General features: G+C 38.2%; 1 protein-coding gene and 1 long non-coding RNA gene across 2 annotated transcripts in view; one reads left to right on the plus strand and one right to left on the minus strand.

The window, feature by feature from the left end:
• The window catches only part of LOC122861824, a 41,540-nt gene that overhangs the window by 17,333 nt on the left and 7,441 nt on the right, over positions 1–16,766 (minus strand). Inside the window, exon 2 of the long non-coding RNA XR_006374581.1 lies at positions 13,986–14,122. This is a non-coding gene — a long non-coding RNA (uncharacterized LOC122861824). The remainder of the gene's footprint in view (positions 1–13,985; positions 14,123–16,766) is intronic.
• txlnbb (taxilin beta b) lies at positions 750–7,209 on the plus strand. The gene is made up of 10 exons (XM_044166745.1): positions 750–903; positions 2,806–3,055; positions 3,479–3,570; positions 3,672–3,842; positions 5,162–5,356; positions 5,667–5,786; positions 5,893–5,967; positions 6,058–6,150; positions 6,382–6,477; positions 6,635–7,209. The coding sequence occupies exons 2-10, from the start codon at positions 2,821–2,823 to the stop codon at positions 7,139–7,141; spliced, it is 1,584 nt and encodes a 527-aa protein (XP_044022680.1). The 5' UTR covers positions 750–903; positions 2,806–2,820; the 3' UTR covers positions 7,142–7,209.

Raw genomic sequence — 16,766 nt, forward strand, 5'->3', positions numbered from 1 at the left:
CATACCTTTCCTCCTGCATAACTCACCATTGTTCAAATTAGAGCACACAAGGAAGGGTTTTCAGATGAAATCATTCACATTTTATCTTGAGGGGGAGTGTGGAAAAAAGAAAATTTCCAGAGTGAAAAATTGGAGAGACTCCTACCAGTGACATCCTCTGGTGAAAAATTATTACTGCAGTCATAACATGGAACAAGAAAAATAAATGAATGCTTCTAAAAATAGTTCTCACCTTGTTGATAATATTTAACCATTTTAAGGTTGCATCAAATTCAGCAAAACACTGTGTACCAGCTGAACATACAGTGTACTGCACTGTAAGTAAATACTGCATGTGTTAAGCATATATTAAGCAAGGAAATTACTGTGATCTTAGAGCGCATTATCTTCTCTGGGTTGGGGTGGAGGCCTGTTCTAATTCTGGCCTATCAGAGAGACAGTTAATTTTTTTCTCTCCTGCTCAGTGACTAGGCCTGTCAGGCCCATTTGTTAGAATAATTATATGGCTGTTAACAGCATCCCAGCTTAAAATAAAATTAGTACTACATTGGTTTAAAGCAGCAGAGGCATGGCATAAAATGGCTGCTGAAGATCATAAAAGAAAAACCTTTAAATGATGAAGCATTTTTATTGTACTCATACACGCAGCTACTGTATGTCACACTCTGAGGTAAATTCCTGCTTAGATTACAATCAGAGGAGAACTATGGGTTGTTTTTGTAAGTGAGGTGTCCTGGACAGACAGAGACATGCAGTGACTCTGTCCTCCCTCTCTCTGCTCAGTGTGAGCTGTGCTCCTCTGGTTTATTTTGAGGTGGTCTTATCACAGCTGTTGTATCTGTGGTGGTAGCCTGTCCAAGCCCCTCGACACTCTTCCTTTTCCCACTCTGGCCCTTGGTCCTGGTAAGACCCTGTTTGCTCATTACCCTGCTTCTTCAGGGATATTTACACTTAAATAGCATAAAAATAATCTTAAATTCTGTGCTTGAGATGGTTTCCAAACCTCTTCTTATTGGTACTAATAACTGTTAGTTTGAATTTGATGGCTTTCTGAAGCTTGCCAAGTTTGATGAAAATGAGAAGGAGATAAATCAGTTGAGACTTGCCTGTGTCACATGTTAACAGAATGGGAAGAGATTCATTTTGTTTCAGAACACTTTTCTTTTTAATTTATTTCTCTGATTGTGCACGACCACTGTTGTTTCCTTGGACAGTGAAGAAATCAATAATGCCTTTTCCTACAGCCATTTATTTTTTGTTGAATTTCTATTTGGATATCTGCTTCCTTTAAAAATATTGAAGATAGATGGGATCAATTATGTAATAACGATATTTTTTATAGATGGAAATGCAGCTTTTGTACGCACAACCACTGACATTGACATCAATAAGAGTGGATTAGAAATAAATAAATAACTTGCCCATATTAAGAAGTTCCTAAAATAGCCTGTGGGGTCTGGAACAGGTGCCATGTGCTCTGCTTGTGAAAGCGCAGGCAGCGTGAAGGCTGCACTAATTTTATGCACGTAAACAGGCTCTGGCTGTGAGCCTGTACAACACAAGAGAGACACAAACAGGCACTAAGGCAGCGTATTACTTCGTTTTAATCACTGTGGTACACTAATTTACTTTGTTATCACTTTAAGTGACTGGGGTTGAATCACTTTTTAGTCAAAAAAGGTGACACTTTCCTAAATGTGCATGTCTAAGGGAAAAGCACAATATGCTGTCAAGACCAAGAAAATACTGCATGTCTGAAGCAGCTGTAATTATAAAAAAGCAACTTATGTTTCTCACTGAGCTCTTCAGTACAGAATATACAGTTGTTTTTAAGTGCCTTGCTCAAAGGCACAATGGTGGTACCTTCTGAGGGAGGTGGTGATTAAACAGCTATTTTCATTATCGATTAATCTGCTGATTATTTTCTTGATTAATTGTGTGGTCTACAAAAGACATTCAGTTTACTATCATATACCATGTAGAAAAGCAGTAAATCATCACATCTGAGAAGCTGGAACCGGCAAATGTTTTGTATTTTTGCTTGAAAAATTACTAAAACAATTAATCATAATAGTTGCTGATTAATTGTCCGTCTTTCAACTAAGCGATTAATCAACTAATTGTCTACAAAAAGGTTAATATCGGCCAGCATATCAGCCCGGCCGATGTGTCAGTCTAGCTCTGTAGGTCCTCTTCACGGTTACAGTAGAAAACGCACAAGTGAAATTAATGATGGCTGAATTCCATTTAGCTGCTTCAGTTTCAGGGTGCTGGTTTTATGCATGCTGGTTCACTGTCACACTGTCATGGCTTACTGGGACACTTGAACAGAACAGAGCGATTGTTAATGTTATTAGTAACACCTGTGCTGAAAAAGGTCTATTGCAAAGCTTTTTTATATATCCTGAACTTAGCAAATCTACCTTCAGTTAAACAGAAGTTGATTAAGTATTATTCTGAACTAGCCTTCAAAAAGCAAGGATGAAGTAACCAAAACACACTTGTAGCCACTATGGAGACGACATTGATTTGATAGACACTGGTTGGTCGGACTCAAGCGTATTCATATTATAATTCGTATTGAAAATCAGTCGGGATGATTCACCGTGGAGCTAACTGACTGTTATTCAAAAAAGTCTTTCCTCCTCTGCATGTTTACTGAACTCACAAAATAGAGTTCACATGTGAAAACAGTGAGGTCAGAGTTTATCATGAGACTAATCCTTTGGATAACAATGCCAGGATGAGATGAATATCACTATTATTCCTCAGGTTCATTACAGAAATCAACTGTCTCCCTCTCAGTACTAGCTCAGAATAATGGAGGCTTGTCAGGAGAGCAGCCCTGAACCCATGGGTCCAGAGGCGTCCCCAGCCGAGGGTCGGCACATTGACCTGACAGAGGACCTGGCCCAGCAGCTGGAGGACATCATTAGCACCTACCAGGCTGCCGAGATTCCCGCTGAGCCAGAGGACGCAGAGGAGGTCACAGCCATCAAAGAGGCAGACGCCCGCAAGGACCAGAAACTGGAGAAGAAGATGCTCAAAAATCTAGGTATTTTCTTTTTTTTTTCAAAATGTTTTATTGATTTTTTACTGAGGTGGGTTTCATTCAGCTCAGTCAGCAAAAGTCCAAGTTTTACTGAAACTGATACATGTGTAAGCAGAGCTGTAATGCGTGTAAGTGCATCCATCTGCAATAGACGAGCAGGTAAAATAGTATTTCCACATGCCTTTTATAGTCGGCTTCAGTAGACTCGGGTGCCAAAATGATTTTTCACTGTATGTGTGATAAACTTGTAATTCCGTACAGGTATTCTAAAATAATTTCTCTGATGAATAACTTTAGACTTAATATTTAATCACTGTGCGCTAAATCTGATTCACCTCGTGCTCTGGGGTAATTAAAATGAATGAAGCTCAAATCTGACTTGGCTGACGTGCGATGTTTAACTTTAAATTCTCTGTGGCTGTTCAGGGAAGGAAGCGATGCTGCTGATGCAAAGTTTGAACAAACTCAACACTCCAGAACAGAAACTGGAAGCCATCATCAAGAAGCACGCTGAGCTGGTGAGTGGATGAATTTAGATAATTGGAAAGAGAAAATATACTAGTGGTATGCAGCTTTACCCTTATGGACATGTGGTGGACTTTTCTGTGGATTTTTGCAGTTGGAGGAGCATCGGAGTGATCAGAAGCAGCTGAAGGTTCTGCAGAAGAAGTTGCTCCAAGTGATGAAGGAGAAGGACCAGCTGCAAAGCGAGCACAGCCGGGCCGTGCTGGCTCGCAGTAAACTGGAGGGGCTCTGTCGAGAGCTGCAGAGGCACAACAAGACCTTAAAGGTACTTCAGCTGCTGTCCTTTCTGCTCTTCATGTAGTAGTGGAAGTATCGGTGGTATTATTTAAGAATAACTAAACACCAAAACCAAATCTCTTACAAGCATGGCATCTAATCTGAGCTACTGAAACTGCCATTTGCTGTTAGTTGATTTTTTTGGTGCCGGGTGTTGTAACCATATGTTGTGCTCTACAGGAGGTGATGTCAGCTGGTACCAAAGATCAACCATTATGTCAAAGGTTCAGGATTTGACCTCTAAACTGCCACACCCACAACTCGTGTTGTGAAGCCAAGTGTTGTTCAAACCAGCAAATTTCATTTCTAATTCTAGTGGAGCTCCTTCAGTTTACAAAGATATTGAGTACAGCTCATCAGGCTGATTTGTGGGAAAATGTAAATGAAATAATTAATCTACAATACATTTACATTGGATTTACAGGAGCAGACTTGGTTTTGAATATTTCACTCCAAGATGTACGCATGATACAACTTTCGTGAAGTGTTGGAATAATTCAGCTCTATGTGATACTGCATTTTAGAGAGATAAAATGAAATTCAATGGTAAAATCAAAGGCGATTTATAATGCTTAATAGTTTGAGGTGTGAAGTAATAACTGGGTATAACGGGGAATGCAACTTCTTCAGAACATAAACCTAAGTGTGTTTTATACTCTCTTCTATAGCAACTATAATAATAACTTCTAGAGCTGAAACAATTAGTTGATTAATCAATATTTTGATAATCAATATATCATTTATATAATCATTTGATAATCAATTTTATAGCTTCTCAACTGTGAGGATTTCCTGCTTTTCTTTGTATAATGTTATAGTAAACTGAATATCTTTTGTTTTTGGACTGTTGGACAAAATAAGCAACCTGAAGACATCATCTTGGCTTTTGGAAACTGTGAACGACATCTTTCACTATTTTCTGACATTTTATAGACAAAACGATTAATTGAGAAAATAATCAGCAGATTAATCGACATTGAAAATAATCATTTGTTGCTGTCAGCTTTGACTTAAATCTTAGCTCCCATTATGGCTGACCATTGGAGGATTAGTTAATTCGCTGTGAAACTGGTGATGTGAAACGACAAAACAGGCTGTTCAGTTGTAGGTGGAAAACAAACTGTGGGTATAACCACAGCGATTGTTTTACTGAAAGAACGTTCTAGACTTCACTGTTGCATGGACACCTGGGAGTTGTATAAAATCAGAGGACAAGCTAAAGACGCCCCTAATTCTGTTACTGTGCTAATTACAAATGTATCATATGCAAGTTTGTTTTGAGCTTTCACATTCGTCCCTGAAATGCAGGAAGAGACCCTGCAGAGGTGCAGAGAGGACGACCTGAAGAGGAAAGAGATCACCACCCATTTCCAGGGGACACTGAGTGAGATTCAGGCCCAAATTGAGGAACACAGCAGCCGCAACACCAAGCTGTGCCAGGAGAACAGCGCCCTGGCAGAGAAACTGAAGGGGCTTATTTCACAATACGACCAGCGAGAGGCGGTACTGATCCTGCCACATGCTGAGCACACATGGGTTCAAAACAGAGTCAAACAAAGTTTGAAAGTGAATTTGTAAACCTCAATCTACATGCAAACTTCCCTGACACTAGCTGAACTGTACTTATGTAAAACCCTCATACATCTAGGCCTCCGTGCCAGTTTCAAACACATGAATTATTTGCACATTTCACCCAGGTCTTACATTTATTAGTTACAGTATTTCAGTTTTATGTAACCAAAGCTCCTTGAGCAAGAAATGAAACTGCTTTCTGTGTGAAAGTGACCCATAAATTCACCTGAATGTCTTCCAGAACCTGGAAAAGGTCTTCAAACACAGAGACCTGAAAGAAAAGCTGCTGGAAACCAAACTCACACAGGCAAACATGATACTGAAGGAGGCAGAGGAGAAGCACAAGCTGGAAAAAGACCTTGTATGTTTTGTGTATCAGATTTGTCAAGTGCTACAAGCATTTGAATAACATATTTGCAAATCTAATCCTAATGCTCATTTTCATGGAACATTTTAATATTCCACAGCTGCTGAAACAGGCGGCAGAGTATAAATTGCAAGTGAAGGTCATGAAGGAGCAAGAAATCGATATGAAGACCCAGGTACACTAACAGGGCATCATGAGCAACACTGGCTTGTTTTTCTACCTCTCTTGAGGCACGTATAATGTTTTTCTCACCATTTCCCCTCAGCTCGATATGTACTCCAAGAAGTTTGATGAATTCCAAGGCACGGTATCAAAGAGTAACAGTGTCTACAGCGGCTTCAAACAGGACATGGACAAAGTAAGAATGGTTCCACACAATATTTGAAGCCAGCTTCATGATACTGGTTATATCATTTAGTTTATCTGTGAGTAAAAATATGTTAAAAACAGGAATATGAAAAAAAAATCCCATGAGAATTATACTAACACTGACAATCTGTATAATCCTACACTATATTGTGGCAACTATTTTTAGAAGTGATTGTGTGTTGTGAAACGTGATTTAAATATTTTTATTTGTGTGGTGTAGATGGCCAAGAAAATGAAAAAACTGGATAAAGAGTGCCAATCATGGAAGACTCGCTTTGATGGCTGCAACAAGAGTCTCGTTGACATGGTGGCAGATGTAAGAAACATTTTTCTTCAGTCATTTATAGACCAATACAAGGATTTGGTTGTTTGCCATAAATGTAAGACACACCCGAAGGCATCTTTATACTAGAAAAGACAAATATTTCCCCACTCTTACCAGTATGTTCTGTGCATTTCTGTTTCTGTTATAGAAAGCAATCAAGGAAAAGGAGTTTGAGCTTGTCACCATCAAGAACCAGAAGCTTGAGAATCTGTGCAGGGCTTTGCAAGAGGAGAGGAAGAGTCTTTATGAGAAGATGCAGGGAGCGGGAGGTCAACCTGACAGCAACACTACTGAAACAACAGAGAAGGAGGTGCTGGAGACTCCTCAAGTCCCCAAAGATGATGACCCCATCCAGAATACTGCGGCCCCTGCCTCTGCTGTCCCCGCCGGGACACTGACACTCGAAACTCCACTGACCAAGGAACTGGCTGAACTGAAGACTGAGCAGGCCCGTCTGAAGGAGATTGCCGGTTCTTTCACAATCTCTCACGTTATACCCACAGAAACACTTGTTAGCCAATCACAAGGACTCTCTGAGGGCATCCAGGAGCCAGGGGAGAACCACATAGTGGAGAGCAACGGCGAACACCTCCAGGAAGTTGCAAAGGATGGATACCAAGAACAGAGAGATTTGGAAATGGAGTCAGTTGATTAATGCTGCAACTACTGTGAAAAAGAAATCTGGTTCATGTGAGATTCATAGCAATAAAAAGAGAAATGCTGGCTTTGTGTTCAGTGTCTGATACTGATATGTCAAGATTTAAGGTTCGTTTTAGTACCTGCAGCAGGCACAACTACAGCTAAGCTGTTTCATACCTTTTCAACCAAGAAAATGTTGACACTGGATGTTGAAAGACTGGATCCACCATTCCCCATAATGCAACCAATAGCTTCTTCTTGGTAGACCCTCCCTAACTGGTAAAAGCCCCTTTTTCAAACTTGACACCTAAAGTTTTTAACATAGGCTATCTGTAATAAATGTGTTTTCTCCAATCTGTTATAATTCAAGTGATGTCACCTGAGTAATCTTCTCAGACCGGACAAAGCTAGTTCCAGAGCCACAGAAGACATTATACAACCACTCTCAAATGCTGAGTAGTACTCATCATGACTAGTAAACTGATTCTCATGTGTGAAATCAGTGGAGTTCCACTTTAAACTGAGTTCAACAGCAAATCTTTTGTTTTCCCATTTGCCCAGAGTGGACTTCGAGAGAAAGCAGAGATTGTTTCACTACGGTGCACTGATAAGAAGTTGCATATCTTATGCAACTATTGCAGAACCACATTCAAACAGAAACTGGCTGAAAGAGCAGACTCGACTGCCGTCTCTTGTGTGAAAGCTCTCAGAGCTTTTGTTGAAAATGGAAAAGCTCTGCTGGACCTCGCTGAGAAGGAGAGCAGGGAAGGTAGGCAGCATTTTGTGCGGCCAGACAAGTGCACATAAAAATAGACATGCAGACACCATAGTTGGCAGGTGATTTAAGGTCGTACCATGAGTGGGGACAGCAGGAGGCCTGTCAATCATTAGACTTAAAGAATGATCCCAAACAGACTGTTCTACACTAACTTTATTTACTTTATCTCACACAGGCTCTTACAAGGAATTCATCAGACAGAAAATCCGCATAGAGCAAAAACAGTCACTGCTGGGTCTGATTGAAGCTGGTGCAGCTTTGTACAGAAGGTCATGAGCAGAAACACAATATACTAACAGCCTATAACAGTAAAAGCTTTTAATTATTTTAAAGTAAATAGATTTATGAGCTTCATAGCACCACAGATTCAGCTCTGCACTCTTAGACATGCAGAGATGAGTTGTTTACTTCTATTTTTTCTAATTTCAGTTTGTCTGTTAAGAGGAAAAAGGATGCAGAGGACCTATGGAGAAAAAACTATCAGTAAGAGCTAGAGCTGAAACAATTAGTCTATTAATCAATTAGTTGACCGAAAGTTAATTGGCAACTATTTTGATAATCAGTTAATAGTTGTTTTAATTTTTCAAGCAGAAATACCAAACAATCCCTGATTCCAGATTCATAATTGAGATAATTTGCTGTTTTTCTGTGATAGTAAATCAATAATTGGTTTTGGTTTTGGACTGTTGATCAGACATAACAAGCTCTTAAAAGACATCAACTTTAGGAAATTGTAATGGGCATTTTTCAACATTTTCTGGCATTTTATAGACTAAACGATTAATCAATTAATGGAGGAAAAAAATCGGCAGATTAATCAATAATTTTGCACCCACCCAGCATTTGCACCCAAAACTTCCAAACAACATTTCTTGGTGAGGTGGCGAGGGAATGACGAATTAATTGAAATATTTTTGTGATCAATTAATTGGACCTGGTCATCAAAAATACACAGCTTAAACTTTAATTTTTATTTCTTAAAATATATTTCAGTATGTTTTACTCTTTGAATTATAATGAAAAAAACTAGAGAGGATATAGACTCACTCAGGCTACCAGTGCTACCGTAACTGACACCCTGATGTAGTAAAAATCTGTTGTGACTCCTGCAACAGTAAACCTCACTGTGCATTCATTCAGAAAATAACTCACAGTCCCTATAAACTGAAACAATAGTAAAAACTTTCTTATCAGGGCTATTGCCTGAGCATTTTGTTTTTACTGACTGGCTGATGTAACAGGTGCAGTGGGATGCCTTTCTGCAGCGTTTGGACGATGAGTTACACGATGAGTTACAACTGAGTGCTAAAATACTAGATGGGGATCATCAATCAAAATGTATTTCACCAGATGCATCTCTCATCGATGCCAGAACAGGAGAGCAAGTTTGAATCATTTCTTTTAAGCACCCATATTTTTCCTGTCTACTCTGCCGTCTCCATCTTAAAGATCTGGAGAAGAATCGGGTAAACACGAGACACTGGAAAGTTAATGTTTACTACAGTACTTGTGTTTTTCACCTGTTCAGACAGATACTACAATAGCCAACTGGAAAATTCAAAGTATCACAATATAGATTTTAAGGCAATGTCATGTCTCTGTCAATGACAATATATGAAAGGTTTCATTACACAATATGGTTGATAATGTAAAATAAATAATAGAATTCATGTTTGTTCTCAGCATTCAAAAACAGATGTTAAATCCTCTAAAATGTTGTTATAGTAAATACTTTCCATAGGAAGCAGTTATTTTAGACTTAAATACCAAAATGAAAACATCAATGTTTTTTATGAAAATGAAACTCTTGCAATCCAGGATTTCTGTAATAAAGTGAAGGTACTGAATCATTTTCTACACCTTGGTCCAAATATGTGTACATGGCTTTGGCTACCTACTTTGAATGTAGTCCTAAAAAATCACAGGATGGGAAGAGACAGTGACTAAACATGTATATTACTATATGGTTGCTTGAATGTACATTGTGTACAATGGCCATGTCTGTAATTATGTTTATATGCAGTTAAAACATGATGATGTGCACATGCTTGACATGTAATACATAGCTTCTTAATGCTCTGTTTTTTATTTGGTTTGTTTTCTGTTTTTTTTTTTTTTTCTCCTTAATTAAAAAAAATTCATGACTGTCAGAACAGTAATGACTTAATATGCAGTTTGAAGCATTGTGTTCTGGTTATATGTTTGTGCGTTGATGCAATGTTCTGTTATGTGTTATGTTTACATGAATTCTGAGTTAATTATTTCTGAGTTTAGAGTTCAGCATAATCAGAGAGTAAAAACTGGAAAGCGTCCAGTCACGATCCTCCTCTAGCTGCCAGAAAACTTATCAGTAAGGAAGCAAATTAATCTGACCAAGTTATTAGTGTAGTGTTATTCTCAGAGGTATCCACAGTCAGGCGAGACCACAATCTATAAACTTCAAATGTTGTAAAATAAGGCTTTAATATTTGGCACAGCTGCCTTTGGATGTTACAATTCTCCTTTTAAACCTTGCATGTTCTCTTCCAGATCTAGACCAGATCTATTATGATCCTAATTATCATCCTTTATCTCAGTTCTTAAATAAAATCTGTCATATATCACATTTAACTTTGTCTCTGTGTATGCCTGTGTATTGTCTTTCAGAGGTCTCTGGATGCAATCTCAATTGAAGTAGTGGTTGCTTCATTTGGCTGTCAGGAGGGAGCTTCACACTGGCTGCAGGAGCCCGGCTGTCAGTACGAAATGCTGTTGGACCCCGATAGGAAGGTCACAGGTCAACGCCAGGCAACGATAATACAGAATACAAACTTCATACTTTTCCTCATGGTAAGCTAGCAGTTAACTCTGTTGGGTGTTGCAGACATACGCAGCATTCAGCGTCTGAATGCTGCGTATGCTGGGAGCGTCTCTGAAGAAAGTATTAAACTTCAGTAACATGCTGCTCTATGCTGAATACGTGGTGGACAATATAGAGTTTCCAAGAGGGCTTCCATCGATTCAAGACGACATGTTTCAGGTAAAATGATGCTCGCAGCTTCAAGTGCAAACAAAGACATTTGAGGCGGCAGCAGCAGAACTTGATGTGCTCTTGTGTGAGGCATCTAAAGTCCCAATTCTCCAGTGAAACTTCTCATTTAACCAACGAATAACAACAATAATGGGTAGCACATGTGTCAGAAATTCTCTATTCACCAATTAGGGTTTTAACTAGGCAACTTTGTTTTGTACAAACATGGAAGGGTGCTGTTCTCTGACTGCTGCCAGAGTCCCATAGACAGACCCTCAGTGGAAGACATTTTGTCTGCACAGTGAAGATGCAACTCCTTCATGCACAACAAAGGTTAATTAAAGGAGAACAGAAATAGGTGATGTCAGCTGATAAACTTCTTGTACCAGTTTAGAATAAGAGTGATTGCTAGGCCAAGCTGTGTACTGATACATATTGTGACAGATCAGCTTTAAAGGTCCAGTGTGTAACATTTAGGAGGAGCTATTGGCAGAAATGGAATATAATACTTATAAGTATGTTTTCATTAGTGTATAATCATCTGAAAATAAGAATTGTTGTGTTTTCATTACCTTAGAATAAGCCGTTTTTTTCTACATGGGAGTGGGTCCCCTTCCACGGAGGCCACCATGTTGCACCACCATGTTTCTACAGTAGCCCAGAACGGACAAACCAAACACTGTCTCTAGATAGTGCCTTTCGCGTTTTTTGCGAGTTTCGTGGCTACCGTAGTTTCTCCTACATGCTTGGAAGGGGAGGGTGAGGCGAGCAGTATTCAAATGGTTGCAAACTGCAATTTTACCACTAGATGCCACAAAATCCTACATACGGCTCCTTTAAGCAACAAATTGGAAGGTTTGAAGGTTGATATGAGAAATATGAAAACGGAAATGCAACATGCTTTTTCTTTTAGAGGGTTTAAGTTTGAAATCACAGATAAATACATCCAATAAAATGTTACTGTACAATTATCCGAGTCTTAATTTTATAATAAAGTTGAAAATCTAATTATAAAACATGAACCTCTTCAATAAAGATGTATGTAGAGCATGGTTCCTAGCTATAGGCATATTCTGTAATTTTCAGAGTAAATTATTTCTCATTGTTTTACACTGTGGACAGTTTAGGTCAGTGTGGTATAATATATAACCATCCAGGTTCTTCTGATGTTCTATCTTGACTGCCACATATAGAAGGGGTGGACAAAATAACAGGAACACTCAACAATTTAATGCAATCCAATGAAAAAACCCTGCAACAGACCTTAATTTTGTATAGCTCATAAAAGTGTGGAGATTAGTTTGTGCTGTTGTTGTATTGAATTATCTTTGCAGGTGTTCCTATTATTTTGTCCACCATGATCTTTCATCCAACAGCACACATTAATGTGACAAAATGAATATTGCAGTGCATTAATATACTGTGAGATAAGTAGGGCTGCAATTAACAATTATTCATTATCAATTAATCTGCCAATAATTCTGCCAATAATTTTCTTGATTAATCGATTAAACGTTTGTCTATAAAATGTCAGAAAATAGAAAGAAAATGGCCATCAAAAAATTCCCATAGTCCAAGGTGACATCTTCGAAGAACTATGCCAAATAAAATGCAAATCTCGAAATCCCCTTCAATATAATATTTTTTAGATAATTGTTTTGGAGGAAAAGAAGCAAATCCTGTATCAGTAATGGATTTGTTTAGGACACCGAATATAAGAAAAAAACACATTAATTTAAACTTAAGTCGGTTTGATGCAAGTTCTTGTGATTTTATATTATATTATTTTCTACTACATGATACTATAAAATACCATATTGATCGTTCCTGGAGGATGTGCTAGTAATTTCAATAATACATTTTACTCAATATTCCTCTCATCCAGATTTACAAGTACCGTTGTGTTTCACAGGCAACAACCTCTTCTTTATCTCTGCTGTGGTGGAGCTTCCCACCAGACTCATCTTCTACCTCTACCTTCTACCTCTCTCATGGCCATCACCAACTTCATTGGTGGCATCGCCTGCCTCATAGTCCCCTTCGTCTCGTCTCCATGGGTAGGTACAGCTGACTGTGCACGTGGCATCAAATGAAAAGTTGAAAATGGATTGTGATCATTTCTGAACTATTATAGGTAATGTAAATTCTTGGTTGGTAAAGTGACGATGCTTCTACTTGGATCCCATTTCCATCCTGCATTTTGTCTCTTCTGTCTTCCCTACAGATTTTACTTGGTTGAAAAAGTTGATTGCAATCATCGGGAGGCTTGCTGTGGCCATTGGATTTGAGACCTTGAACTTTGCAAACACAGATGTATTAGACACCTGAGGTGAGTGTTGGTAGATATAGTTTTGTTTTTCATGTTATAATCGTTACAATCAGGTCTTTCTGCACGGCCCAAATGTACCACTTATATGGTCACACTGTCATCACTTGAACAGTCACGACGTGGGTTCTCACGCCGAAGCGATCAACAATAAAGTTTAATCAAACAAGATAACCATGTCTTCAACAATGATGACAAAAAGAAAAAGGCAGTATTACTTTTCGCTATTGTACCATGAATGGAAATGTGAAGCTGCAGATGTCTGGGAAGATGCAGACATTATGCTCTGCCAGTTCTGCAGCAAAGTTCAGTTTTAATTCTATTACAGCACAGTTTCAATCAACGACATCCGATTAGGTAGAAATTTGGCTTGATTCTAAAATTAGTCAGGGCAACCAATTTGAAGTTCAAATCAGATTTAATCTGTTAAGTGTCTGCCTGGCTTCACACTAACATACTAATTTAAAAACAAACAAAAGGAATAGAAATGAATGTCTGAATGTCTTACTTGATTGTGGCTTTATTTGCTTTTCAATTTCTCACAGAAATTTGGGTGTGTCAGTGTGCTCATCAGCCAGTGACATCGGAGCAATTGCAGCCCCATTTCTGCTGTACAGACTGGCCGGTATCTGGCAGGAGCTGCGTCTTTTTCTGTACGGTAAATTTCAGTCTTCCTCTATCTGTCACCGTGTTCATCGAATACTCTTAGCTCACTAAAACGATACATAGAGAAAATTCAAACTTACCAATTTTTCCGTCTCATTGTAAAAAGTACTTTACATTTGTTTCAGGTGTGATGTCGGTGCTGTACAGTGGATTGGTGACAAAGTTGGCTGAGATGAACGGAGTCGCCCTGCCAGAGACTGCAGAGGATGCGGAGAATCTAAGAGGGTAAATGGATTTCATTAAAATTACATTATTAGATGTTTATCATTATTAGCAGACATTCTTATCCAGAGCAGATTATAATGAGTGCAAAAGTAACAACAACCCAACAAACCAAAATTCACGAGCAAACAAAAAGACAACAAATATAACTCCCTGTTTCCCAAAAATGTTTGAGTATAATAGAAAAGACAAACGTAAATAAACAAAGCAGAAAAGCGTTTATGGAAGATGGCAGGAAAGGTGCGAGAAAAGGTGACAGTCTGTGATGTCTGAGAGAAAAGAATATGCTCGTAAATGTAGATTTACAATTAGGCAGGTGCAGCAGAATGCTTTAATCCTTAATGTGTCTTTCTTGTGTATTTGGGTTTCCTGACAGGGGGAAAGACAAGTCAGAGGATTCAGAGGGAAACAGATTTATCAAATGATTAAAGCCTTGAAGACCTGGAACATTACTGGATTATTATCTGCATATGTGCTGTGTTTACAATACACATGATGTCCTAGTGTAGTCCCCTCATTTGATTTACAGCCAGTGTAAAGTACTGTGAAATGTACTACAGTGGTTGTTATCGCAGTCTTGTATTTTATTAGATATTCTGAGGCTTTAAAGGTGTTAACTAGAGAATTGCACTGTGAGGGGATGAAACACAGGAGGTGTTAAGAAATCAAACAAAGAAAGGATCATATCTTTGCAACCTCACACCTCAAAATGCTAATAATAAAGCTAATTTTCACCAGTGAAAGTATGCTATTTATACCTAGATTGAGGACCTTACATCACCTTGAGCTAACAGCTATTGGGGTGATGAAACTCAACATCACAGGAAAATCTTAGATATGGATGTTTTATAGAACGTGTTGTTGTGGATGTTTTCTTTGTTCGTATTATATTTGTCTGTTACTTAGTGGGATATCTCAAAAACTAATTTAAATGAATTTGGAAGGAATACGTTTTTTTTTTGGTTGTTTGTTTTTTTTTGCGGATCCAGATCCAATAGCGCCACCATATGGCTATTTAAAAAATACTGTTGGCTCTTAAAGGATAAGTCTTGTGATATTCTATATTTTTCAACAAGTCCCACGAGACTAAAGACCAAAACCAACAATGAACCGATCCTACTAACAAGTAGAGATGTCCCGGCTTTGTCTTAGCCAATAACGATCCATTAAAATATACCTGGGTCGGCCCCAAAGGCATTGGCTAAAACAAAGCCGATAAAAATCCGATCCTTTCTTTACTGTACCCTACTGTGTTTTGTCTCAGCCTGCTAGTGTTGCAGCGTTGCTCTTCTTATTGACAGGGCTCTACGGTGTGAGCATTTCGCTCCATATGTGAGTGAAAATTCAAGTGTGTGAATGTGAAAAACAGTTGCACCGGTGATTGACTCTGTTCTGACACCCGTGTTGGCAAAATTTGAAGATCCAACAGCAACAAATCTGTTTTCTCTCTTCACTCTTTCTCATTAGCAAGCTTTGTATCTCTGTTATTTTGAGATATTGTATCATAAATTCAAAATAGCAGAGGGAAGAGGAAATGCACCAAGTACCTCAGGATTAACTGTTAAAAAAACTATTTTTCAACTAAACAAGATGTTAGAAATACTTCTATCCAGATTTTAATTATGTTTTTCTTGTACATTTTGTTCTGTGACTGAAAATACATCTATCCACTCCAGTGGACATTATGCGCCAGAGGGTATATACTGTCTTGGTTATTACGCCTTATTTTGTTTGTTTTATTTAAAGCTATGATACAATTTGCACTTGAATAGCTTTATGTGGCTTCATACCAATTGCTCTTAGTACATGTTTTTTAAAAAATTGTTTTTTGGACCTACAGTATATTGAGTTTGATTGAAAAACTTTTTACAGCTTTGATGCATGGTGTCCACTGCAGTGGACACATTTCAAAATAAATTATATTGAAAAATATAATATAATGAAAAGCATAATTTTTCACTTGTTTAAAAGTAAAAAAAAAAGAAAAGAAAAACATGAACATACTGTACTGCTGCTGGAAATACTCACTAGCACAACAAATCCGTGACTGAAAATAGTCCAACAAATGCACTATTTACTCCAGTTTGAGTAATGGTTGCTAAAAACTACAGTGCCCAGCTGTCTTAGAAAATTATTTTGTCTTAAGTATTTATCTGTGACCTGTTTTTCAAAAAGTCCACCAGGAACAAATAGGTTTGGGGCTGAGAGTCACAGGCAAGGTGGTGAAGTTAAAAAAGTATTGAGAAAGATTTTTGTAGACAAGCCCTATTTGATCATCAACTGCTACAACACACCATGCACTTGTTTCCAAAACTTAAATGACATGCTCATATCAACTTTGAACCACCCTGCAAACTTTGGAAGGATGTTCTCTAAAGTAGGCGCTACAGCAACATACTAAATTTAAATGGCCATAACTCAGTGGTCTCAGAGAGGATTTAGGCATCCTCCAGAAATCATGGCCATGTCAGTCAATTTAATGCAGATCCAGATTAAAAAATTTCTAAATTTATTTTAGAAAAAATGTGGAAGATTATGTAACCTTGACAGAGTTATGCACTATCTGAGTTCTTTCTGCTTCATAAATGCAAATAAAAATCAAATCGATCATCATGGCAGAAACTATAATATGTTCATAC

Source organism: Siniperca chuatsi, linkage group LG15 (assembly GCF_020085105.1).
Source record: "Siniperca chuatsi isolate FFG_IHB_CAS linkage group LG15, ASM2008510v1, whole genome shotgun sequence".
In the NCBI taxonomy this organism is placed as follows: Eukaryota; Metazoa; Chordata; class Actinopteri; order Centrarchiformes; family Sinipercidae; genus Siniperca; species Siniperca chuatsi.